The following is a 27,556-nucleotide window of genomic DNA, read 5'->3' as shown; positions in this document are numbered from 1 at the left end:
GTAGCTATTTGTTTTTTCTTTTTTTATAGAAGGTGAGAAACAGAGTTGTGCAGGGGAAGGAGAGTGGGAGACAAGTCAGCACTCCTGGCAAAATTTCCCTCTTATAGGTGTTCCAATATGGTGTGTATGTGTGCATGTGCGTGTGCGTGTGCACGTGCACATGCAGGGGTAGCTCAAACCCAGGTCTTCGAGCAAGGTAATATGCACATTCCACCAGGTGAGCAACTTACTTGTTTATAGCTCTGACTTTACTTTTTTTGTTGTGTTTTTTTACCATTTCTTAATAATTAAATACAGACTTTAGAGCTAGAATCACTGTGCCACTGCAAATACATAAAAAAAAAAATCTAAGAGTAGAACTAGCATTCTTTGATTCTTTAAGATAAGTACCTTCAATAAAAATTTTGTTTTGACTTTCTAATATAAGTATATTAGGAGGTGCAAGGAAACTTTGGGTTTTGACAAATAAGGAAACAATTGAATTATTCTCTCTACACCAACTTACAAGTTAAAAAGACACTTAATATTCTTTCCTAATGATTCCTTGTAGTTTTAAGGACTAAATTAAGTTACCTTAATTTTCATGTTTTTTCATACATAAAAATGATGGGAGTATAAAAAATATTTCTAGCTATAAAAACTATAAATGCAAATGTCTTTAATTAAAAAATATTTATTCCCTTTCTGTTGTCCTTTTTTTTTTAATTGTTGTTGTAGTCATTATTGTTGTTGTTACTGATGTTGTCATATCAATGTTAGATAGGACAGAGAGAAATGGAGAGAGGAGGGGAAGATAGAGAGGCTTTATGTGTTAACTCTCTTTTCAGCCACCAGGTTCCAGATGCTACCATGATGTCAACCAGACTTCCCTGGACAGACAATCCCACCAATGTGTCTTGGAGCCCTAATTCCCCAGAGGCCCAGCCCACTAGGGAAAGAGAGAGACAGGCTGGGAGTATGGATCGACCTTCCACCTTCTGCACCCCATAATGACCTGGTGTCCATACTCGCAGAGGGATAAAGAAAAGGGAAGCTATCAGGGGAGGGGATGGGATACGGAATTTTGGTGGTGGGAACTGTGTGGAGTTGTACCCCTCTTATCCTATGGTTTTGTCAGTGTTTCCTTTTTATAAATAAATAAATAAAAACATATGAAAAAAATGAAATTACTGGCCCAAAGCAGTGGACTCACACATGCATAAAACCCTAGGCTTATGAAAAAAAAGAACAGTAAAATCAAGCATAGCTTAGATGACACTGTGATGAAGTTTCATAATCTGAAGGAAGGATAAAAACTATTCTTTAAACTGTCAAAAGTAATATAAAGGGAGTCGGGCGGTAGTGCAGCGGGTTAAGCGCAGGTGGCATAAAGCGCAAGGACTGGCTTAAGGATCCCACTTCAAGCCTCTGGCTTCACAAGCGGTGAAGCAGGTCTGCAGGTGTTTATCTTTCTCTCCCCCTCTCTGTCTTCCCTTCCTCTCTCCATTTCTCTCTGTCCTATCTAGCAGTAATGGCATCAATAACAACAACATTAAAAAAAACAAGGGCAACAAAAGGCAAAATAAATAAATTTAAAAAATAATATTAAAAACATCAGCAGAAAGTATTTAAAGAAGTATCATTTGGTCTTTTAATTATTATTATGCCACTTACTTCTTGAATCCTTCTTTTTCATTTCTTGTGCTAAAACAATATCAAAATGTGCACTATTGGTATTTTCACACTGGTTAATTATCCTACAGACACATTCAGCGGCAAAGACTCTAGTAGCCCATCGAGGATTGGTAAATGGATGGAATCTATCATTATTTCCGGTGGTCAGAACTGAGGCATCATCCCCTTTTTCTCCTTCTTCTTCTTGCACTGTATCCACGCAAGTTACAGCAGCAAAATCTTTTATCAAGGAAGAGTACAGTAATAACAATTAATTAGAAGACATTTATAAGGAAACTAACGGTCTCAAAGTCAGACTAGGGTTACTGTTAATAATTTATCATTTAACATAACAAATAACTATATCTACTAACTACGGGTAAACAATGCTTGCTAAAGTAATGTTTCAAGAACTATTTCAAGTCATACTAGTAATAATGTTGCTAATTTATACTCAAAGTGAAAACTTAAACATGATACTAGATACTGGGTCAACTATCAACCCTTGTACATAGAGGGGATACAGTCAAGGATGTTCAAAGTCCCTCAAGCAGGGAGTTCAATGCAGTGTAGAGGGGATGTTGTTTCAAAGGCCAGGCACTGAAAGGATTAAAGAAAGTTGTTGATGGGTGGGGGTAGAGACTCTCATGCCTGAGACTCTAAAGTCCCAGGTTCAGTCTCCCACAGTACTATAAACCAGAGCTGAGCAGTGCTCTGATTAAATAAAAGAAAAAAGAAAGAAAAGACAGAAAGACAGAGAGAAAGAGAGAAAGAAAGAAAGAAAGAAAGAAAGAAAGAAAGAAAGAAAGAAAGAAAGCTGTTGAACCCACTGAAAATGTTCAAAGATCCATTGTTGTCATTACAATCTCAAACTATTCTGATGGGTGAGTAGTTGAGTAGTGAATTATTGAGTGAATTGTTGAGTGAATTGAGTGAATTGTTGAGTAGTGAATTATTTCTTCTTTATATTTATTAACTGTTTATAGAGAAAGTAGCTCACTCAAAACATTGCAACTTTGTGAACAATAATAATAAAGATGTATAGGCTGGGGGTTGGTGCATTCAGTAAAGTGCACATCTTAGCATGTGCAAGGAACTGGATTTAAGCTCCAGGTCCTCATTTGCAGAAGGCAAGCTTCATGAGTGGTGGAGCAGTGCTAAAGGTGTCTCTCCTTTAGCTTCTCACCCATTATCAAAAAATAAAGACAGAAAGAAAAAAGAAAGGAAAGAGCGGAAGGAAGGGAGAAAGAAAGGAGAGAAGAAATGAAAGTTATATGAAAAAATTACTGCAGGGAGTGGTAGTGTCATGCAGGCATCAAGCCTCAGTGATAACCTTAGTAGAAAAAAAGAACAGAAAGGGAAACCAAAACAGGATCTGATTAAATCGAGAGTAGGGCACCAAAGTAAAAACCCTGTGGTGAGGGGGAGGGTAGACATTCAGCTTCCTGGGGCGGCGGGGCTGGGGTGGGGAGTGGGGGTGGATGGGTGGGATGGGACACAGTCTTTTGGTGGTGGGAATGGTGTTTATGTACACTCCTAGTAAAGTGTAGTCATATAAACCACTATTCAATTAATATGAGAGGGAAAAAATTGATCATATGTCTAGAACTTTTTAAAACACAGACTGAGTCTTTTTAATACATAGGCTGAGTCTCTGATATGTTGACTCCCTCAAAAGCCTAGACCAGGTAGAACAGAAGCAACCGGTGGCACCGCTATATATAAGATGCTGGGTATCATACAGCAAACCCTAACAAAGGGACTTTTCAAAGTTAACCCAATTACCAAATAATGTGATGATAACAATAACTATACATTGTTTTCTTGAATCCTAAGACAGTAGGAACCTCACATTTCCACTATAGAGCCATATTTCCCCCAGTTCTGGAACCTTAGGGTGGGGCCCACTTTCCTGCATGCTTCTCTCAATTCATATCAAATAATATTGCATCTGCCGATAGCAACCTAATCAACGCAATGAGTGCTACCCCAGCATGCTTCACTTCAGACTGTGTCCAGAGACTTCACGTGTGGAATGACAACCCTTCAGCTTCATCACTCGTGTGAGACCTTTCCTTTCATAGTATTCTCTAATTCCATTCCAGGTGGTCCACTCCCTAATAAAGTCCCCAAACCTAGATATAGACCAGGTCCCCTGAGATAGAGTTCACACGTGTCCATAAACCAGGGAAAAATATATACCTGAAAGCAGAGAGTACCCCACAAGAGTCTGCAGAGAGTACCCCAACACTTCATTTGCACTATTCCAGCCTTTAGGTCCATGATTGTTCAAGAATTTGTTTGGCTTTGTATGTTAACTCTCTTTTCAGCCACCAGGTTCCGGATGCCAGCATGATGCCGACCAGACTTCCCTGGACTGACGACCCCACCAATGTGTCCTGGAGCTCCGCTTCCCCAGAGACCCACCCTACTAGGGAAAGAGAGAGGCAGACTGGGAGTATGGATTGACCAATCAATGCCCATGTTCAAGCAATTACAGAAGCCAGACCTTCCACCTTCTGCAACCCACAAGGACCCTGGGTCCATACACCCCCAGAGGAATAGAGAATGGGAAAGCTATCAGGGGAGGGGATGGGATACGGAGATCGAGTGGTGGGAATTGTGTGAAGTTGTACCCCTCCTATCCTACGGTTTTGTTAATGTCTCCTTTCTTAAATAAATTTAAAAAAAAAGAAAAAAATACACACACACACACACACACACACACACACACACATATATTTGGTTGATTGGGTAGAGGGGGAGTATATGGAGTCAGGGATTGAAACTGGGGCCACAGACCTGCAAACCCTTGAATCTAAATGCTGGCCTACCTCCCTGGCTACAAAATATCCTAACTGGTAAGTTCTTTATTATATATTTTGGGGACTTTTCCTTAAATATTTACTATATATATATACACACACACACACACACACACACTCACACACACACACACACATACATACATACATACATATTTTTTTTCCCAGAGCACTACTCAGCTCTGGTTTATAGTAGTGTGGGATACTGAACCTGGGACTTTGGAGCCTCAGCAAATGCATCTACCCCTAACCATATTTATCATCATATATGCAAAAATAAAAGACGGTACCACTATAAAGTAGATTTTTTTCCCTTTTTTTTTTATCATAACAAAGATGCTACTCATGGCCCCCATGACACTGAAGTTCAGAAGCTTCAGTGCTATACTCTTTTACTCTCTTTGTTTCTACTAGAAAAAAAAAAGATTCTATGTTTTAGTTTGTTTGTTACAGAACAATGTATAAGTCAACAAAAAGAGAAAAAACAGATTTAAAGTATATTTTAAAACATTTTAAGACACAATTATAATCTAAACATTTGAGCAATGCTGATGAACTAATGCTGGCAAAAACTTACACTACTGCATTTACTTTTATTGTTATTAGTTCAACTGATAGTCAGCAATACTTACCAGTGGATGTAGCAAGTACATCTTTACAAAGCTTCAACCAAAAGGAGAGTTTATCCACTGCCATAGATGTGAGCATATGGTTTAAAGTTTCTTTGATATCATGGCATAATCTCTGATCTGTCTCTTTGTCAAGTAATATCAACAGTGCCCCTTCAAGGCCCATTTCTCTGAGATTAGCATCTGACAAGAAGAAAATCGATGATCTAAGTAATACAGAAAACAAACTGCAATATAAGTAGCACAGTTATGGGGGGGGGTGTCGAGCGGTAATGCAGTGGGTTAAGCGCACATGGGGCTAAGCTCAAAGACCAGTGTAAGGATCCCAGTTTGAGCCCCTGGCTCCCCACCTGCAGGGATGGCCTCCCAAGCGGTGAAGCAGGTCTGCAAATGTCTTTCTCTCCCCCTCTCCTCTCAACTTCTCTCTGTCCTATCCAACATCAATGACATCAATAACAATAATAACCACAACAATGATAAAACAAGGGCAACAAAAGGGGAAAAAAATAGCCTCCAGGAGCAGTGGATCTGTGGTACAGGCACTGAGCCCTAGCTCAGTGGAAATAACACTGGAAACAGAAAAGAAGAGAAAAGAAAAGAAAAAAAAACACTTATTCAGTAACTATTAAAACATTAAATAGACTACATACTGTACCTTAACCTATTGAGGTCTAAATTGGTATTATTCATGATACTATACACTTATTTTGTATAGTGTTATTAAATGGTATGTCTTTACTAATAATTATTGCTATGGCTGTCTTAGAGATTTCTGTTCAATTATCATTTACTACTTACACAGTTTATATGATGTTCTTGGTATGCTTAGTTTTCTCTTAAAGTTAACTACAGCAATCATAATTAAACTTTCTTTCTCTGGCATAAAGGCTTTAAAATTTATTAACATGGGTAAAATTCACAACCAATATATGAAGAAGTACTTAACTGCTACAAGATGTTGTAGAAATGACTACTGAATTAATATAAATCACTACATAGTAGCAAAGTAATGAAAACATCTTGAGGGAGAAAAATAAGCTTTAATCTAGTATCTATTCCCCTTAGTGGAAATGACAAAAGAACAGATAAACAGGTAACATTTGCCTCATCTGGCAATTTGTAAAATACTCACATTATAAGGATACCGTTAAACTATCTTAAAAGATGAATGATCTTGTATTTTATTTACTTAAGACTGATATATATTGCCTCCAGGGTTATTTTTGAGGGCTTGGTGACTGCACTATGAATCTACTGTGCCTGGAGGCCATTTTTTCCCATTTTGTTGCCCTTGTTATTGTTACTGTTGCCACTGCTGTTGTTATTGTTGGATAGGACAGAGAGAAATCAAGAGAGGAGGGAAAGAGAGAGGGGAAGAGAAAGATATATACCTCCAGCCCAATAATTTGCATTTCTAACAAGTCTGGAGATGTGGTGGACATTATTCATATTTTGGGGACCTAATTTTGAACATCACTGCTCTACACCAACAACAGAACTGGCTGCAGTAATAAAAATTGTTAGCAATTGTCTCTTGAAGTAGGTTTAAAATATACACTAATATTTTAAAGTTTTGTTTCAAAAACTCATGTTTTTGTCATGTGTATGAAGTAGCTTTTATCATACTGAAGGGAACTCCAGTGCTAGGGCATCTTCCTCTCTTTAAACCCTAATAATTTGGTCTGTTTTTAGTAAGCTCCAGTGATTAATAATAATAATAACCCTAATACATGCTATCAAGGGTTAAAACATTGATTTGGGGGGCTGGGTGGTGGTGCACCTGGTTAAGTGCACATGTAATAATGTGCAAGGACCAGAGTTCAAGCCCCTGGTTCCTACCTGCAGGGGGAAAGGTTCATGAGTGGTTAAGCAGGTCTGCAGGTATCTCTCTCTTGTCTCTCTCCCTCTCTAGCTCCCCCTTCCTTCTTAATTACTGGCTGTTTCTGTCCAACAAATAAAGATAATAAAAATAATAAAATAAATTTATATTAAAAAATTGAATTTGTTGTTGTTGTTGAGTTGGGGCCTTGCCCATGCACAATGCCACCACTCCCAGGTCAACGCTTTTAAATAGAAACAGACAGAAAAGAGGAGAAGATTTCACTGCATCAAAGTTACCCCCAGTGTCAGTTCATGAAGAGCTGGGGGCTCCAACCTGTTATGCTCTTGCCAGTAAAAGTCATTTGAACTAGAGATAGCATTGATAAAAAGAATTACCTAAAGCCAACTCTTCTCTGCTATCTTTAGCAAGTTTAACAGCATGTTCTGAAACTTCAGCTGCTTCTCTCTGGACAAGCTGACGTAAACAAGCTAGTACTGCTCTTCTTAGTAACAAATATGGACTAAACAGATTTACCTGAAAAATACCATTTGGGAGAGTGAAAGAGCTTAAATTCTTGGTAGCATTCAATATATCTAATAGACATTCATCAGATCCTTCTTGATTTCTGTCAGGCCCACTAACGGGGCTAGTTGGAGATAGCTTAAGGAGTAGTAAGTGTACCAGATTATAAAGTATTCACAAGCAAATTCAACCAAAAGTCTCTTGACAGTGTTAGAAGACACAAACTTTATGAGTAAAAATAGTTTTGAGAGAATATAAGTGAGGGAGAATTTTTTTTTGTATTTTATACATTTGTCTCATGCAGCTATATGACAATGTTTCATGATTCTCAAAGTAGAAATTTATACAAATCCATATATGCAATATAAAAAGTTGGTTAAAATTAAGACTCTAAGAGTCAAATAATATCAGTTTTAGTTTATCCTATATCACTTACAAGCTGTGTGGCCTTGGGTGAATTATTTAACTTCTCTGTGCATTAATTTACTCATTTGTAAAATGGACATAACAATACCCCATTTTATAGGGCAGTTGTGAACTTAACACAAAGAAACAAGCAAAGTAACTTGCAAATATACGTGCTCAGTGAATGCTAGCTACTATGAATGCTAGCTGCTATTAATGCACACTTTATCAATGATGTTTTATTCAGGTACCATATAGAACAACTATTTATTTACTTGCAATGCATTTTCAAGTAAAGCAAAGTTTTAATTAGAAAATATGTTATTCATCAAAAATTTTTCTAGAGACAAGGTATTTAAAAAATTATATATGAATGTCTACTTATATATGGATATACACATAAGAATGTATGTATATATATATATATATATATATATATATATATATATATAAATATGTTAGAGACCCAGGGTATTTCTACTCAGAATGTCTCAATACATATTTTTCTTGGAAACATCATAATAATGTAAATCTTAACATGTTTTTTATAACTAGGGTGAAATATACAACTGTTGATATTACTTGAATGATTAAGACAAGTCAAAGGCTTCTGAACACAAATTTTTAGCCAGCAAATAGAGCTTTTGCATATGTATCATAACTATGAAAGGACTAACCAGTGTAACAGTCTATGATAATGTATGTTATCCATCCATCCATCCATCCATCCATCCATCCATCCATCCATCCATCCATCCATCCAGGCACACACACCTGATGAGTGATCTTTAAAGTAAATTTGCGAAGTAATAGTATAACTCTTATAGTGATCTTTAAGTACATGTGGTACAAGCAAGACTGAAGTAACAGTTGAAAAGAGCAGAGGCCAAATTCTGAGACTGAAAGTAGGTAGTGGTAGTTAGCTTTTGATATATTTAAAAAATGTGCTGAGTTAAATCTTAAACTTTACCAGAAGCTAAAACACAGAAGTATGCAATTGTGTTGTCAATGAAGTACACAAATGGAACATTTCCTTAAATATTTTCTATTATCCCCTCAAGCCATAGCATGAACTCTAAAGTGGAGAGGAATGTCATTCACATAAGTCTCAAGGTAGTGTCATTCCAGTCAAGTTTAAAAAGTCTGTTACAAACTAGTACACTGGATAGCAGAGTAGCAAATTTTTTTAAATGATATATGCCCAAGATTATGGCTGTACTTAATAGCAATGACAAAAAATAAACAGATAATTTTAAAGAAAAGTTAATAAATTTACTAGTTATTCTAAATGAAGTTTTACAAGCAAGGCAAGTGCAGCATTTATTTAGGCTGGTTAACATTTTTTTTTTTTTTTTTTTAGAAAAGGCATGCTTTAAAGGTACTGTTTACTTATTTGGTAGCAAAAAAATTGAAGACTGTCACAAAAAGTGGGATAGAATGCTTAAAATCTCCATGTCATTCTCCAGCATTTATATTGAGTAAAAGAACAGAGTGGGTTAAGGCAAACAAATCAAGCAGGCAAAACACAGAAATTAAATCAAATTGTAATTACAATTCCACTGTGAAATGAATATATTAAACACAATATGATGCAAAATTAAATGCAAGGAGTGAGCGCACCAGTTGGAGAAGGTTACGGAAGATTTGTTTATACTGGTATTAAATAAATGCCATGAAACATGCTAACACATACTGGACTTGGCATTAATGGTTAATTTGAACAAAAAGATGCAGAGGAAAACAACATCTATGCCCCCTACCTCCCCCCTACCCTTGCCAAAAAAAAAAAAAAAATCAAAACAAACAGCACTGCAAAACAAAGTATTTAGGAATTAAGGGTCAGGGACCTACCAACACAGAATTATCCAACAAGATCTCCTGCACAAAAACAAACAACAGACTGGTCATGACAAAACCAAAAGATAAATACCAGAATGACTTCTATAACAGTCATCTGAATATTAATTATTAAAGTTGATAGTGCTAGCTATCATTCAAGCTGAGTTAGTGACATACTTAATTTTTCAACTTAAAATGAGTTGAACCAAGATTAAAATAGTCAACTCAAGATGTAAAAGTATAAAATAAATAGCAATTTTAAAATGTACATTTGTGTAATCAAGATTTCTTTTGGACTCTCATTAAACCCCAATAACAAAGGCAGATCAAGTAGACATAGTCTGTGAGGAATGATTTGTATTGTATTTATATGAACAAGTATCCAGCAAACAAAAAGTTAACAGCTTACCCCATCATAAGATAATTATATATGTATATATATATTTTACTCTTATAAGGCAAGTTTAAAATTGCTCATGCAGCTAAGGCCATATTCAGAATGGAAGTTAAACAGCATGCGATAGAAGAAAACCTTTCAGGCCAATTTTCTTCTTAACAATAAAATGTATTCTTAATATACAGATGACTTCAATTAATATGGGAAGTATTTCATGCTGAACAGTTAAATTAGTTGGAAAAAAGAAAACCCAATATAAAACTGTTAAATAGGAAAGCAAAAGCAATTTTATTACTAGAGGAAATATGCTAAAATATAGTAACTTGAATATAATAAATTTAGAATAGAAGTATTAATAACCAGAATAATAAGACACATAATTAGCAACTCAGGTAACACCAATTAACATGGTATCTTTTTTTTTAATTGTTGTTGTAGTTACTAATGCCATTGTTGTTAAGTAGGACAGAGAAACGCAGAGAGGAGGGGATGACTGAGGGAGAGAAAGACCTGGAGACCTGCTTCACCGCCTGTGAAGCGACTCCCCTGCAGGTGGGGAGCTGGGGTCTCGAACCAGGATCCTTACGCCGGTCTTGCACTTTGCGCCACTTGTGTCTAACTCACTGCGATACCGCCTGACTCCCAATATAATTTCTATATATAAAAATTTAACAGTTTAAATGTTATGAATGAACAAATAATATTTCTAGGGGCCGGGTGGTGGTGCACCTGGTTGAGCACATGTATTAAAATGTGCAAGGACCCAGGTTTGAGCCCCCAGTCCCCACTTGTAGGAGGAAAGCTTTATGAGTGAAGTAGTGTAGCAGGTGTCTCTCTGTCTCTCTCACTATCACCCTCTTGATTTCTGGCTGTCTCTATCCAATAAATACAGATAATAATAATAAAAAGATTTCTAACTGTTACTTCAGATATTCTCAATTACACTGTATGTACCTAAAAACAAACAAAAACCCCAAAGACCTTTCAGTAATAGTCTCTCTCTTTTCATTTTTCAGAGCTGGAGTCAACTGCATGCATGATTTTAAATACACTGAGTGCTTTTTCAGAGACCCTAATAATGGAGTTTCCTTTTATGCCACAGTACTTCAGATGTGGTACCAGAGCTTGAACCTGGTCTGTATACAAGGCAAGGTATGTGCCAATGATCTATTTTTCTATCTTCCTTCTTTTCTTCTGTCTGTTTCTCTTTGTCATTGCTAGGGCACCCACCTTGGGTGACTTTTTCCAGATAGAAAGAGAAAGAGATGGGGTGGGCAGAGATACCAAAACACTGGAGTTTCTTCAGTGGGGCCAGGCTTGAACTTGGGGTGCATGCATAGCAAGGGAGGCACACTAACCAAGTAAGCCATTTTTCTGGCCTTAATTTTCTTTCTCAATCTAGGAAAAAAGTAATGAACTTGATCAGAACCAACTCATGATTTATTAGCTAGCTTTACCCTATTTTCTCAGCTTTAAATTCCTATCATTTAGATTTTTTTGTTGTTGTTGTGACCAGGGCTTGGTGCCTGTATGAGTCCATAGCTCTAGGTATTCTCTTAATTTCCCACCCCAACACCAATAGAGGTCGAGATTCAGAGAGGGAAGAAAGAGAAAGAAAATGAGAGTCATAACACCACTCCATTCATGAAGCATCTCTTATGTGCATTATAGAAACTATAATTTCTATCTGAAGTCAGTGACATTCTTTTTTAAAAAAAATTTTATTTATGAAAAGGAAACAAACACTGACAAAAACCATAGGATAAGAGGGGTACAACTCCACACAATTCCCACTACCAGAACTCTGTAAGTGACATTCTCTTTTTAAGAATTCTTTCTTGTGGGAGCCGGGCAGTGGCCCTTGGTTAAGCAAACATACTACCATGTACGAGGACTTGGGTTTGAGCCCTGCTTCCCACTTGCAGGGGGGATGTTTCACAAGCAGTGAAACAGATCTGAAACAAGCAGTGAAACAGATCTGAAGGTGTATCTTTCTCTCTCTCTGTCTCTCTCTCTTCACATGACTCCCACCAGCAATTCTGTCTTGTCAAATAAAATAGAAATAAAAAAAAAAAAAAAACAAGGGCAACAAAAGGGAATAAATAAAATAAATATAAAAAAAATACAAAAAAAAAGAAATAAAAAAAATGGCCACAGGGAACAGTGAATTCATAGTGCCAACACTCAGCTCCATATCATGGGGGAAAAAAAAAAAAAAAGAATTTTTTCCTTGTGTGATTCCCGTATTTTATAGGCAAGTTAGTTAAAGCTAGAGGATGTGATATTGGGCTTTCGGAAAAGTCACGACACATTTTGTTGCACAGAAGAATACATCTTTAAGGTTGCACAGCTACAGATGCACAGTTAAAAATTATCTATAACGATAAAGTCAGCATGAAACGAGAAAATTAGGACTGGATAAGGAATTCAGAAACCTGGACTGTACACTTAGAATCATGAATATCTGGATGTTTTACCTTGGAAAAAGGAAATGCCACTTTTTGGTTCTCAGATTATCCTTTTTATTGATAAAACTGGTTTAATTCTGCTTGAGATACTTTCAAGGTCTGAAATGCTACATATTTTGCTTCAAGCTTGAATATATCTAAAGTAATGATTCTCAACTCATGGTACCAATAGGAGTGTGTTAATGACATTGAAGGGGTAGAACAAGTTGAACATGGTGTCAAGTTTTTCTTCCAGATGTAATTCAATTTGTGCAGCATGTTCAGACAGAAACCACTGTGCTTAAGGTATACAAATACAAACTATTTTCATCAGAACATTTTACTGATTGCTTTCTTTATATATTCACTAGACACATTAGAACCCAGATACTGAGGCATATATGCTGACTCACACACACACACACACACACACACACACACACACAATTATTTGTTCACCTAGAATGAAAAGAACTTCATATGTGATCATCTGGAATACATGAAAAAATATATAACCATGTTCATGAGATATTTAAGTACCCAAAAAATGTTTTCTGATGAACAAGTTTTCCAAATATTAAATCCAACATTACCTGGTAGAAAATGAATACATTTTTTAGAGGTCTAAGATATGATTACATAAAAGTTACTGTCCATACCCCTTTGGACCAAGTAGAACTCAAGAAAAACAGCTACTGTATACAATCGAAAGAATTAATCAGTTTCCAATAAAAAGAAACTAAGGTTTTAATTATAATGTTATACTTACGCAGAGACAGCCAACCAGACCAGACAAGTTGACATGTCTCGGAGCAAACATATGAAGTTGTTGAAGGCAAGAGATGGCTTGAGCTTGAACAAGGCAATCTGGGTTATCTTGCATCACTGCACAACCCAACAGACAAGAAATCCTTAAGGTAGAAACTGAAGTACTGTTACCTAAAATGAAAGCATAAAGCTTTTTCACAACTGGCGTACAGATACCTTGTTCATCAAACATATAGCACAAGAAGAAAGTGAGACATGTATGTCACCTGGGAGTGTCTGCTTTGCCATGCACATGACCTAGGTCTAAGCCTTCGGTATACCACATTTAAATGCTACAGCAACGGGAGCAGCATCTGTGCTATGATGCCTCTCTTTTAGAAAATAGTAATAATAAACATAAAGGGCTATGTTTCAAAATGTTTTTTCTGACTGTAAACTTAATAATCTGTCAAGTAAATTTCTCCTATAAAACTAGGGAAAGCTATTCAGGTGACATTTTTTTTCTTTTATTTTTTGCCTTTCAGGGTTGTGGCTGGGGCTTGATGCCAGCCCTATGAGTCTACTGCTCCTGATGGCTATTTTTTCCATTTTACTGGATAGGCCAGAGAGAAACTGAGAGAGGTGGGAGAGACAGAGACACCTGCAGACTGCTTCGCTGCTCATGAAGCATCCTCTCTGCAGATGGGGACCCAGGGGTTCAAACCTGGATCCTTATGACGGTCTTTGTATACAGTACTGGGTGCACTTAACCTGGCACACCATCACCCAGACCCTGCTAGGTCTTTTTGATGCTATTTTTAGTCTGAAAGGTATACAGTGGCACAAATGATTAGTCAAAAAAGAACCTAAATTACATTTTCATGAAAAGTGAAATTAAATATTGTTAATAAGCTCAGTCCTCTTTGTACTAGTTGAATTACTGACATATATTAAAATCATATACTTTACATTTGAAATTATAGTATGTGTGCTTTTAGACTTGGTCATTTATTTTTCTTTTTTTTAAACTTCATTTTACCTTTATCATCTTTATTTTTTTTTGGATAAACACAGCCAGAAATTGAGAGGGAAGGAGGTGATAGAGAGGGGAAGAGACAGACAGACACCTGCAGCACTACTTCACCACTCATGAAGATTTCTCCCTGCAGGGGGGAGCAGTGGCTTGAACCTGGGTCCTTGTGCACTGTAACATGTGCACTCAACCAGGTGCGCCACCGCCTGGCCCCTGGTCATTTATTTCTTAAGAGGAAAGAGACTTTAAATTGTATCACATTATGTCTGTCATTATAATTATAAAGGAAACATTTTCAAGACAACGGGCATTCACCATAATACAACAAACAATTCCTGTTATGTACCAAGCACAGAGGCTTTTCAACTTTTTCCTCACTTGATAGAGGAAATCAAAGTCTAGGGACATAAAGATTTTCCCATAAGTCTTAGTACTCTGACAGAAGAACCGAGACTACCACAAGGACAAAGGAAGATGGGTAAGAGTAAGTGGGTTCACCTCCTACACTGCTGGTGGGAATGTAAATTGGTCCAACCTCTGTGGAGAACAGTCTGGAGAACTCTCAGAAGGCTAGAAATGGACCTACCCTATGATCCTGCAATTCCTCTCCTCAGGATATATCCTAAGGAACCCAACACATCCATCCAAAAAGATCTGTGTACACATATGTTCTTGGCAGCACAATTTATAATAGCCAAAACCTGGAAGCAACCCAGGTGTCCAACAACAGATGAGCGGCTGAGCAAGTTGTGGTATATATACACAATGGAATATTACTCAGCTGTAAAAAATGGTGACTTCACTGTTTTCAGCTGATCTTGGATGGACCTTGAAAAATTCATGTTAAGTGAAATAAGTCAGAAACAGAAGAATGAATATGGGATGATCTCACTCTCAGGCAGAAGTTGAAAAACAAGATCAGAAAAACAAAAAAAACAAAAAACAAGTAGAACCTGAAATGGAATTGGCGTATAGCACCAAAGTAAGACTCTTGGTGTGGGTGGGTGGGGAGAATACAGGTCTAAGAAGGATTCAGAGGACCTAGTGGGGGTTGTATTGTTATATGGGAAACTGGGGAATGTTATGCATGTACAAACTATTGTACTTACTGTTGAATGTAAAACATTAATTCCCCAATAAAAAAAAAATCAGTCAAAAAGAAAAAAGACTAAGCGGGTTCAATGGATAGCAGTAAGACGATTGGTACTGTGTGTGGTGACAAACATTTTGAAGATATAAATTTTTACTCATAAAACATAGTCTCACACACACCCCACACCCCCCTGCAACACTTTATCTGCACTATTCCAGCCTTTAGGTGTATGATTAGTCAACAACTTGTTTAGCTTTATATATGTTAGCTCTCTTTTCAGCCACCAGGTTCCAGATGCTACCATGTTGCCAACCAGACTTCCCTGGACAGACAACCCCACCAATGTGTCCTGGAGCTCCACTTTCCCAGAACCCCACCCCACTAGGGAAAGAGAGAGACAGTCTAGGAGTATGGATCGACCGGTTAACACCCATGTTCAGTGGGGAAGCAATTACAGAAGCCAGACCTTCCACCTTCTGCATCCCACAATGACCTTGTGTCCATACTCCCAGAGGGATAAAGAATAGGAAAGCTATCAAGGGAGGGGATGGGATACGAAGTTCTGATGGTGGGAACTGTGTGGAGTTGTACCCCTCTTATCCTATGGTTTTGTCAGTGTTTCCTTTTTATAATTATAGATATAAAAAAATTCATACAGTCTCATAAGGCAACATTACCTCAAAACAAACAAAAGATATACTCAAGATCATCCAATTTAGCTTAAATTTTTCATTATGCCTTTTTTTTTCATTTTCTTTTTCTTTTTTATTAGTCAGAGTACCACTCAGCTCTGGCTCACAGTGGTGTAGGGGCTTCGGAACCTCAGGCATGAGAGTCTCTTTGCATAACCAGTATGCTATCTACCCCTACCCTATTATGCTATTTTTCAGGAGTTAAAATCTCACTAGACTACTCTCAAAATTTTGTCCACATAATTGAGAGGTTTTTATTTACTTGTAAATGCATCCTGCATACATGATCTCACTACTCACAGCTAACTTTTTAATCTCTTTACTTCAGATAGAATGAAAGGGGGCAGGGGGAAGAGGTAGAGACAGCACAGAACTGGAAGCTTCTTTGGTGAACTTCCACACACTCCCACACCGTTCCAGGATTTGAACCCAGGTTGTGTGCATGGCAAAGCATTCACTCTACCTTCTGCTCCCTGCCAGATTATCTAAATGGAACATTCTGCTAAATTTCACTTAACTGATAAACTATTTCAGTTAGTGACAGAAGTAAGATTTTATGTGAATATCTGTAATGTAAAACACCATAAAAGTACCAATCCATACCTTGTAATTCTGGACCCAAGGTAGTAATAAGGACATTCAAACATCGACCAAGACTTTGGTGAACTTCACCATGAGTAGGAGGCACATTTAACAATAGCATTATTATAAGAGAAAGGGTATGTTCCACGTGCATATAATAGAGTGGGCCAGCAGAATCAATTACCAATGACAGAGAATGCAATGCCCAGGTCTGCGAAAATAAATAAGAGAAATAACTTTAGGAATTTATGAAAATTTATTTGCTTATCTATCTAGTCAGAGCTTCACTCAACCATAACTTATAATGGTGCCAGGAACTGAACTTGGGACCTCAGTCTCCGGCATGAAACTCTTTTACATAATTACTATGCTACCTCCCCAGGCCAATTTATTTGTCTTTAAAAATTTATCAGTTATTTAATATAAGATAATGTGTTATCAGATGTGGAGAGGGAGGCAGGCCAGACCACCATTTTGGCCGACACAGTACTGGGGACCAAGATCTGCACTTTAAGCACACTAGCCTACCGCTCCTCTCCAACTACTTTTCTCTTTGAATGTCTAATATAAAACTTTCACAAAATCTAGGGTCACAGAAAGAGAACTGAGAGGTGCTCTAGTCTATCTCTTTCTTTCATTTTAAAATTTATTTATTTATTCCCTTTTGTTGCCCTTGTTGTTTTATTATTGTTGTAGTTATTACTGTTCCTTTTATTGATGACGTTGTTGTTGGATAGGACAGAAAGAAATGGAGAGAGGAGGGGAAGACAGAGAGGGGGAGAGAAAGAGACACTTTCAGACCTGCTTCACCGCCTGTGAAGTGACTGCCCTGCAGGTGGGGAGCCGGGGGCTTGAACCAGAATCCTTACACTGGTCCTTATGCTTTGCAGAACATGCAGGGGAGTCTGATGTCTATGTTGTGGTATTTCTCTATCTGAAAAAGTCATCCTAGAACAGTGAGGCCCCAGAAACATACATACAAGGACCTGGGTTTGAGCCCCCACGCACTATATGCAGAGGGGAAGTTTCACGAGTGGTGAAGCAGGTCTGCAGATGTCTCTATCTTCTGGTCCTCTCTCAATTTCCCTCTATCCTATCTAATAATTAAAAAAAACAAACACCTAGAAAACACACAAACAAACAAACAAAAAACACTAGAGGGAGTTGGGCAGTAGTGCAACAGGTGGCACAAAGAGCAAGGACCAGCATAAGGATCCCAGTTTGAGCCTCCAGCTCCCCACCTGCAGGGGAGTCACTTCACAGGTGGTGAAGCAGGTCTGTAGGTGTCTATCTTTCTCTCACCCTCTCTATCTTCCCCTCCTCTCTCATTTTTCTCTGTCCTAACAACAACAACATCAATAACAACAACAACAAAAGCAAGGGCAACAAAAGAAAAAAAAGAAAAAAAGAATAACTATCAACTCTAATTTAAGTGAAATAGGACTGATTACTGATCAACAATGAGGTTAGATGAATACAATAGGCTCTTTATAGTATACTCTGTGCCTTTATATGTGTTTGAACCTTTTGTTTTTTTGCCTCCAGGGTTATTACTGGGGCTTAGTGCCAACACTATGAGTCCATTGCTCCTAGAGGCCATTTTCTCCATTTTTACAGGACAGAGAGAAACTGAGAGAAGAGGGGAAGATAGAGAGGGAGAGAAAGATAAGACACCCGCAGGCCTGCTTCAATGCTTGTGAAGGGACTCTCCTGCAGGTGCGGAGCCAGGGGCTCAAACTGGGATCGTTTTTCTGGTCCTTGCACTTTGTAGTAGGTGTGCTCAACCCAGTGTGACACCGCCTGGCCCTCTGTGTTTGAACTTTCAATAACAGAAGTACAGTAGAATAATACTGGGAGGATTAAATATGGTAATATATTGAAGAGAATATAATAGAGTAACTGGAACCTATTAAGATTTTCAAAACAGAATTTATTAAGATGGGAGATTTTCAGAGAAAGATACTGAACTTGATTTCTCTTTAGAGGTAAAAACAGTGAGATTTAAATATTAAAAATCTACCAAGATTAAAAATCTGGGGTTTGATCCCCAGCAATCAGAAAAAAATATATTTCAAGGTTAACAACAGCTTTGACATTTACTATGATGATGGGAGAGTATTTACAAATTGCTAATAGTCAATAGAAAACAAGTATCATGATCTAGAAATTATGACTATAAAGGTAGATCTCACAGCAACAACTTACCTGCACATCAGGAGAAGTGCTATCCTGAGACAAAGTATAAAGAATTCCAACACAAGAATTCAAATGTTGAGAAGACATTATTCCTCTTAAATACCTATGTAGGGATCCCAAAGCCAATGAGTGTCCTGTTCTGGTAACCACATCCCTTGCTGATTTCAGTCTACAATTATGGAAATACAAATGATAATCACTGAAACAAAAGTAATGCATGGTGCTAACTAGGCAAAACTTTTTGTATTAGTAGTTCTAAAATTCTGAAAAATAATTACTATAAACTATCTTGAAAAGAAACATATTTATTCTCACCATAGTTATCCTTGGGGCTTGGTGTCTGCATGAGGAATTCAGCACTCCAGGAAACCTTTTTCTCTAATTTATTTTTGACAGAAAATAATTTTTGACAGGGAAGGGACAGATAGAGAGGGGGAAAAAAGAGAGACATTTGTAGCACTGCTTCATCGTTTATTGGATTCCCCCCTCCAGGTAGAAATTGGGGGGCCTGAACCTGTGATCTTTTATATGGTGATGTGTATATTCTCCTGGGTGTGCCACCTCCCAACCTGGAAGTTATTTTGAATACAAGTATTTTGGGGCTAGGAGACAGCTCACACAATAGAGCATGCATTTTATCACACGTGAGAATCAAGATTAAGAATTAAATCTCTGGGGCCGGTAGTGGCACACCTGGTTGAACGTTACAGTGCGAAAGGACCCGGGTTCAAGTCCCTGGCCCACACCTGCAGGAGGAAAGCTTTGCGAGTGGTGAAGCAGGGCTGCAGGTGTCTCTCTATCTCCTCCTTCCCTCTTGAATTCTGGCTGTTTCTATCCAATAAAGATAATTTTAAAAAATGCTTAAAAAAAAAAAAACAACTAAATCTCAACATGGGGACACCACCTAAAAGGGATATTTCATGAGTAGAGAAGCAGTGCTGTGGCATCTCTCTTCCTTATTTTCCTCTCTCACCCTTACCTGTAAAAACCAAACCAAACCCAACTTTGCCTGCAGCAGTGAAATTGCATAGGTATGAAGACCCAGCAAAGCCCTGGTGGTAAAAAAAAATACTTAAATTAAAAAAAAATATTTATTTATTCCCTTTTGTTGCCCTTATTGTTTTATTGTTGTAGTTATTATTGAGATTGTTGTTGGATAGGACAGTGAGAAATGGAGAGAGGAGGGGAAGACAGAGAGGGGGAGAGAAAGATAGACACCTGCAGACCTGCTTCACCAACTGTGAAGCGACTCCCCTGCAGATAGGGAGCCAGGGGCTCGAACCGGGATCCTTGTGCTTCGTGCTATCTGCGCTTAACCCAGTGAGCTACCACCCGACTCCCAGTACTTTAAATTTTCATGTCACTAATATTTAAATATGAAAGGGACCAGGGATGTGTTCATCGTTGAAGTACTATATTCCATATAAAGAGAGTATCAACTTAACTGATTTTTAAATTACATGTAAGAATAATAAATGTTTACTATTAATTTTCTTATTGCCCTTGTTTTATTGATGTTGTTATTGATGACGTTGTTGTTGGATAGGACAGAGAGAAATGGAGAGAGGAGGGGAAGACAGAAAGGGGGAGAGAAAGACAGACACCCACAGAACTCCTTCACCGCATGTGAAGCGACTCCACTGTAGATGGGGAGCCAGGGGTTCAAACCAGGATCCTAACACTGGTCCTGGTGCTCTGTGCCACCTGCGCTTACCCCACCGCACTACTGCCCGACACCCAATTCCTTGTTAAAGAGGAAAAAATAGCTAAATATTAAATGGAATAGTTTCTTTTTTTCCTTTTTTATTTATTCCCTTTTGTTGCCCTTGTTGTTTTATTGTTATAGTTATTATTGTTGTTGTCGTTGTTGGATAGGACAGAGAGAAATGGAGAGAGGGAGGGGAAGACAGAGAGGAGGAGAGAAAGACAGACACCTGCAGACCTGCTTCACCGCCTGTGAAGCGACTCCCCTGCAGGTGGGGAGCCGGGGTTCGAACCGGGATCCTTATGCCGGTCCTTGTGCTTTGCGCCACCTGCGCTTAGCCCGCTGCACTACAGCCTGACTCCCGGAATAGTTTTTTTTAAGTATTTATTTATTTCCTTTTGTTGCCCTTGTTTTCTTTTTTATTGTTATAGTTATTTCTCGTTATTGGATAGGACAGAGAGAAATGGAGAGAGGAGGGGAAGACAGAGAGGGGCAGAGAAAGATAGACACCTGCAGACCTGCTTCACCGCCTGTGAAGCGACTCCCCTGCAGGTGGGGAGTTGGTCTTTGCACTTCGTGCCAGGTGCGTTTAACCCACTGTGCTACTGCCCGACTCCCAATAGTTGGTTTCTGAACCAAGCTTGAGAGATTTAAGAATTTAAGCTCTTAACCAAATCAAATAGAGAGAGGAAACTACTATCTATGGAGTTTTCCTGCTGTGCCAGGGCTTGAACCCAAGGTTTCTCCTAGTACTTTCAATATTTTAAAGGATCCTCATATACATGTCAATATACTTCTTATCTAGTTTTCAGAGTGAAAACACAAGTTATCCTCAGTGATATTACAGAGCTCTGAGTATTAAATAATAAATTGACTTACTTGTCAAAGCTAACTTGAGCTAAAGCAGCAGTAAAAGCTCCATCATCAACCACTTGGGCTAATCTAGCCCAAGCCTCTGCAGCTGCACATCTTAAGAGGGGATTGGAACTTTCTAGGGCTCCCATCACTAATGTTAGGACAGGTCTTCTCACTTCTTCTGGACCAAGATTTCCCTTGGAGCCAGCCACATACTGAAACAGGTAAAAAGAAACAAACACAACTCAACTTTACATTTGCAGTAAATTGTCTTATCCAATTTGGAATGTTTATTCTGGCTAACAAAGTATGTTCATAATACCTAGATTACTACTTTAAAAAATCAGGAACAACCCCTTTAAAATATTTCTTTTTGGGAATCAGGTGGTACCGCAGCGGGTTAAGCGCACGTGGTTAAGCGCATGTGGTATAAAGCGCAAGGCGTAAGGATCCCGGTTCGAGCCCCTGGCGCCCTACCTGCAGGAGAGTCGCTTCACAGGCGGTGAAGCATGTCTGCAGTTGTCTATCTTTCTCTCCCCTTGTCTGGCTTCCCCGCCTCTATTTCTCTGTCCTATCCAATAACAATGACAACAATAACTTCAACAATTAAAAAAAAAAGGCAACTAAAAGGGAAAATATTAAAAAAATAAAATATTTCTTTTATACCTTACTTAAATGACCATATGCTTACCTTTTTAAAAAAAGATTAATTTATTTATTCCCTTTTGTTGCCCTTATTGTTGTAGCCTTGTTGTGGTTATTATTGTTGTTGATGTCATTCATTGTTGGATAGGACACAGAGAAATGTAGAGAGGAGGGGGAAGACAGAGAGGGGAAGAGAAAGATAGACACCTTCAGACCTGCATCACCGCTTGTGAAGCGACTACCCTGCAAGTAGGGAGCCGGGGGCTCGAACCGGGATTCTTTCGCCAGTCGTTGCGCTTCATGCCAAGTGCGCTTACCTGGCTGTGCTACCGCCTGACTCCTGCTTATCTTTTTTTTAAAAAAACAAAGCAAAAAAAAAAATCTAAACAAACATAAAACAGTATTATTTTACCTTCAAGAAACTTGACACTGAAGAAACAACATGTAACTGAACTACTTGCTGACGAGCTCCTTTTGTGTGCTTTATACTTTGCAAAAGCTGTTCCAAAACAGGAAACCTAAAATCAGAAGCAACAAAAATTAAAAACAAATATGTAAGATAATGGGTTTAGCAATAAAGATAAAGTATGCAAAAAAAAAACTGTCTGCTGCTTATTTGATTTATAAAATTATTTGGTTAGAGATCCTAAAAAGGTAAAATAAACTATTAAATACAATGAAGCATTTTTTAAAGACATGAGACGAGAAGCAGAGAGGGAGAGTGAGTGAAAGAGACCACAGCATGAAAACTTTCTTCAACACGGTGGGGGCCAAAGCAGTACACTATCAAAGAAAGCTATTTTTCTGGCCCATTGAAGCATTTTTTTTTTCCCTGCAGGGTTATTGCTGGGCTGCCTGCACCATGAATCCACCGCTCCTGGAGACCATTTTCCCCCCTTTTTGTTGCCCTAGTTGTTGCTGATTGAAGCATTTTTATGAAAAGAAATATATCATAACAACACAAACATATTTTGATTAAGGCATCTGTCAATAGGATAAAGCATTATTTTGTGTGGGGGGGGAAGTGACAAGTACACCACTAAATGAAGACTTATTTGGGCAAATTCAACTACTTCCCAGGAATTATTTCTTTTTGTGGCACCAAGGAATGAACCTAGGCCTACACATATTTGATACTACTGTGCAACCTCCCTGACCCAATTTTATTAATTTTTTTTATAGTTAAGGGGAAGTTCGAATGCACTTTAGTGATACCTGAGTCCTTTGTCAGATCTCTTCATCTGCTCAGGCAATGAGGCTCACATACAGTTCTTCTCCAGATGCTGATTTTGTTATTAAAGCAGAAAACAAGCAACATGCTCATTTTAAGACCTAGCTCTACTTGAAAGCACTATGGGTAGTACCAAAGGTACTCCATGGGTGGTAGAGTGGTACTGTGGTATTTCTCTTCTGTCTCCTTCCAAAAAAACAGAAAATTGAATATTGGACTCAGGTAGCTGCATAGCCATACTGGACAGGCTCATGACGCTGGTTTGTTCCCTAGCACTGTATAAAAATAAATAAATTACCAACACAAATCTTTCTTATTTTAGAACTATATAGACAAAATATAGGCTCACTTAAAGACAATTTAATTTCTGAGTGTCTGAATAAAATATGAAAGACTTTGGAGCATCACATGTTAAAAGAAACTATCAAATTATTTAACAAGAAGCTAATCCCAGTGATAAAAACAAAATGTTTTTAAATATTTAGTTCTGTTAAAAATACTTTCATTAAGACACTTCTCTAGAAATTCACATATAAAAAAAGAGAAGGGTTTGCCATTTTAAACAACTATAATATCTAGAAGAACAAAACATTTGAGACCAACTCTTCTACTTTTACAGTGGGTTGTCAAAAAATCATAATGTATTTCTTCTGTTTTTCTATGCAAATATGCATCATGATTTTTCCAACAACTCAACAGTTTATCTCAATAGTTTTGTCAAATGACATCTATGAGACGGCTAATAGTTAGCAATACTCCATTTTCTGGATCTGGGATCCTTCTAGATAGCTTCCTTTAAAAGTCTCCAAACCCATTGTTTTCAGCCCGTCTTGGATGGAGCTTGAAGAAATCATGTTAAGTGAGATAACTCAGAAACAGAAGGATGGATACGGGATGATCTCACTCAAATGCAGAAATTGAAATGTAAGATCAGAAAACACTAAGCAGAACTTGGACTGGAGTTGGTATATTGCACCAAAATAAAAGACTCTGGGGTGGGATGGAGGGAGGGGTCTGGTCCTGGAACATGATGGCAGAGGACCTAATGGGGTTGTATTGTTATGTGGAAAACTGGGAAATGTTATGCATGTCCAGACTATTGTATTTACTGTTGACTGTAAAACATTAATCCCCCAAATAAAGACATAAAAATCTACAAAAAAAAAAAAAATCTCCAAACTACTGTTCTTATTTAACTAGAATACAAAGTAACAGTATTTTTCCCTTTTACTAGTTTTGAACATTTTTATTACAAGCAATAAACTCCCCTCTCTAAATATTTATTTTATGTATTATTCTAATCTAGTTGTGATTTAAAAAGTATAAGCACATTTTTATTATTAATTTTTTATAATTATTTTTATTTCTAGTTTTATTAGAATAGAGGGAAATTGAGAGAGAACAGGGAGACAGAGAAAGAGAGACATCTGCAGACCTGCTTCACCACTCATGAAGCTTCCTCCCTGCAGATAGGGCACAGGGGCTTGAACCCAGGTCCTTATGCCTGGTTAAATTTTTGTATGTATGTATGTATGTATATATGTTGTTGCTAGGGCCTCAGTGCTCTAGGATGACCTTTTCAGATAGAGAAATACCACAGCATAGACATCAGTCTAACATTCGCTAATTTAATTTAATTAATATAGTAGTTTATTTTCTGATTTTAAAAAAGATTTATTTAGGGCTGGTAAGATAGCTAAACTGGGAGGGTACCTGCTTTGCTATGCACTCAAGCCAGGTTCAACTCTGGCCCCACCATAACGGGGAAGGTTTGGCGATGTGTTGTCTTTCCCAATCTCTATCTGAAAAATCAGTTCAGGTTAATGAAACCCTGGTAATAACAAGAAAAAGAAAAAGGGGAAAATAAAAGGCTATTTACTGATGAGGGAGAAAACCAAGCATCACTCTAACACATGTAATGTCAGGGATCAAATTCAGACCCTTACACCTGCAAGCCCTATACTCTATTATAGATGCACCTCCTCCCTGGCAGCCATAATTTCATCTTTTTTTTTTACTAAATATTAATAAAGTGAGCCTTTATCTCACAATTCATCTGTTATCTGTAAGAACCCTTTTAAGTTAATGAGATCTTTTGACAGCACTTTTTACCCAGTTTCCTTTCATTTTAAAAAATATTTTATGTATTTATTTTCCTTTTTTCTTGCCCTTGTTTTTATCATTGTTGTGGTTATTATTATTGTTATTGATGTTGCTGCCAGATAGAAGAGAGAGAAATGGAGAAAGGAGGGGAAGACAGAGATGGGGAGAGAAAGTTAAGACACCTGCAGACCTGCTTCACCGCTTGTGAAGCGACCCCCCTGCAGGCGGGGAGGGCTCGAACTGGGATCCTTATGCCTGCTGGTCGTCAAGTTTCGCGCCATGTGCATTTAACCCACTGCGCTACAGCCCAACCCCCTACCCACAGTTTTCTATTATGTATCCACTGAACCAATTTACCAACTCATGTTAATGAACTATTGAAAACAGTTTACCTTTGAGCTTCTCCCACATGAGCACATGCAATTCCAAAAAGCTTGACTGCAGAGCCAATAAGTGATAGTGTTGGAGGTAAGGGCTTAGGCACTGAGTCTCCCTCTATATTCTGCTCATAAACAGAGTAAGGGTCATACTCAAGACTTCCACAAGCAATACCATTGCCAAGCAGGAGCTAAAGGGAAAAGATTATAAGTCAGATTTTAAAATTATTGTTCACAGTGCCTAATATAACTGTGCCTCTGTCTGTGAAACAAAGAAATAGATACTGGAGAAAGATTGGCATTTCTAGAGAGGAAAAGAGAAAGTAATAAAAGATACCTCCTATTTGAAGAATCTTACCATTCAAAACAGCTAACTTTTAGTGCAAACAGGAGTTGCCACCTTATCCCTCCCTATCACCACCACTGTATTCCACACACAGCACATAAATTTCCTGGAGTAGGTGTTACGAAGCACACCTAGTGTACCATCTCAGAGTCCTCTAAAGTACTCTTGAAGAAGCCAGGAAGCATGCATGTTTCTCAATAATGCACATCCTCTTGCACCAGTCACAGTTCAACATAAAAAACCGAAGCTCCTCAACAAATCACTATTTCTTAAGTAGAGAGTAGGACCAATGGGCCCTTGCAAACTCCAGTAGAAATAACATATGGAGTATTAAATCTAGTCCCCTAGGTTACTACCTGCAGTCAAAAAAATAAAATAGTAATTAAAAAAAAACCTACTGTTCACAGATTAAATAGCCCAAGAATTGATAGTCATACCTGCTCTTCAATAAATCTATGGTCAGTCTCCTGTAGTAAAGGACTTAATAGCATAAGGTCATCCTGATGACAAAGGGATGGAAGTAAAAATGAGGATGCTGCCACCTGTATGTCAGGAGCAGTTATGTCAGCAGCCAGTTCTCTTAGGATAGCACAAAGGTTTCCTGTTGAGTCAGGGAAGAAAAACAAATAGAAATTTACTACTAACAATGAAATGATTAGAATATGGAATTGAAAAAGTCCACTGGGGGGGGAAGGCCACTGGATAACTTAAAAAAAATTTATTTATTTATTTATTTTCCCTTTTGTTCCCTTCGTTGTTTTTTGTTGTTGTTGTAGTTATTGTTGTTGTTACTGATGTCGTCGTTGTTGGATAGGACAGAGAGAAATGGAGAGAGGAGGGGAACACAGAGAGGGGGAGAGAAAAAGAGACACCTGCAGACCTGCTTCACCACTTGTGAAGTAACTCTCCTATAGGCAGGGAACTGGGGGGCTCGAACCGGGATCCTTACGCCAGTCCTTGTGCTTTGCACCACGTGCACTTAACCCCGCTGCGCTACTGCCCATCTCCCAACTGGATAACTTTTTAAGATCATGTATTTCATCACTGAGAAGTAGTCTACAAATTATTAGCTTAGTTCTGTGCTACCGATGAGAGACTAAGGATACTAAAAAGCTCTCAAAGTATGTATGTGGTATGTACACCTTATGGTATGAGTAAAATACTGCCATTATTTAAAATAAAATGAAAGCAGAGGAAATAATAAAGTCTAATCATCAATTTCTCCCTCTTTTTTTTCTTTATGAGTATTTCTTTTATTGGAGGGATTAATGGTTTATAGTATAGCTGTTCTCAAATGAATAAAATTTCTCATCTCACCATGATTGGTGTCAACAAAACACTCTCATCCTCAGCCTAGGTCCTTTTTTTTTAAAAAAAATGTATTTATTCCCTTTTATTGCCCTTGTTGTTTT

The 27,556-nt window shown here is 37.9% G+C and overlaps 1 protein-coding gene across 6 annotated transcripts in view; it reads right to left on the bottom strand.

Moving 5' to 3' along the window:
* HEATR5A (HEAT repeat containing 5A) overlaps positions 1-27,556 on the bottom strand; it is a 112,521-nt gene that overhangs the window by 33,828 nt on the left and 51,137 nt on the right. For 4 of the 6 annotated variants that reach the window (XM_060175219.1, XM_060175221.1, XM_060175220.1 and 1 more), the window contains 11 exons: positions 26,582-26,745; positions 25,814-25,989; positions 22,500-22,605; positions 21,467-21,657; positions 18,892-19,051; positions 16,708-16,897; positions 13,309-13,478; positions 9,708-9,734; positions 7,325-7,463; positions 5,111-5,290; positions 1,654-1,893 (listed from right to left, as the gene is read on the bottom strand). In XM_060175219.1, coding sequence (XP_060031202.1) covers positions 1,654-1,893; positions 5,111-5,290; positions 7,325-7,463; positions 9,708-9,734; positions 13,309-13,478; positions 16,708-16,897; positions 18,892-19,051; positions 21,467-21,657; positions 22,500-22,605; positions 25,814-25,989; positions 26,582-26,745 — 1,743 coding nt within the window. The remainder of the gene's footprint in view (positions 1-1,653; positions 1,894-5,110; positions 5,291-7,324; positions 7,464-9,707; positions 9,735-13,308; positions 13,479-16,707; positions 16,898-18,891; positions 19,052-21,466; positions 21,658-22,499; positions 22,606-25,813; positions 25,990-26,581; positions 26,746-27,556) is intronic. The other 2 variants (XM_060175222.1, XM_060175223.1) reach the window with 1 other exon arrangement.

Source organism: Erinaceus europaeus, chromosome 16, assembly GCF_950295315.1.
Source record: "Erinaceus europaeus chromosome 16, mEriEur2.1, whole genome shotgun sequence".
Lineage (NCBI taxonomy): Eukaryota > Metazoa > Chordata > Mammalia > Eulipotyphla > Erinaceidae > Erinaceus > Erinaceus europaeus.
The sequence above is the reverse complement of the archived record's forward strand: the minus strand, read 5'-3'. Positions and strand labels throughout refer to the sequence as shown.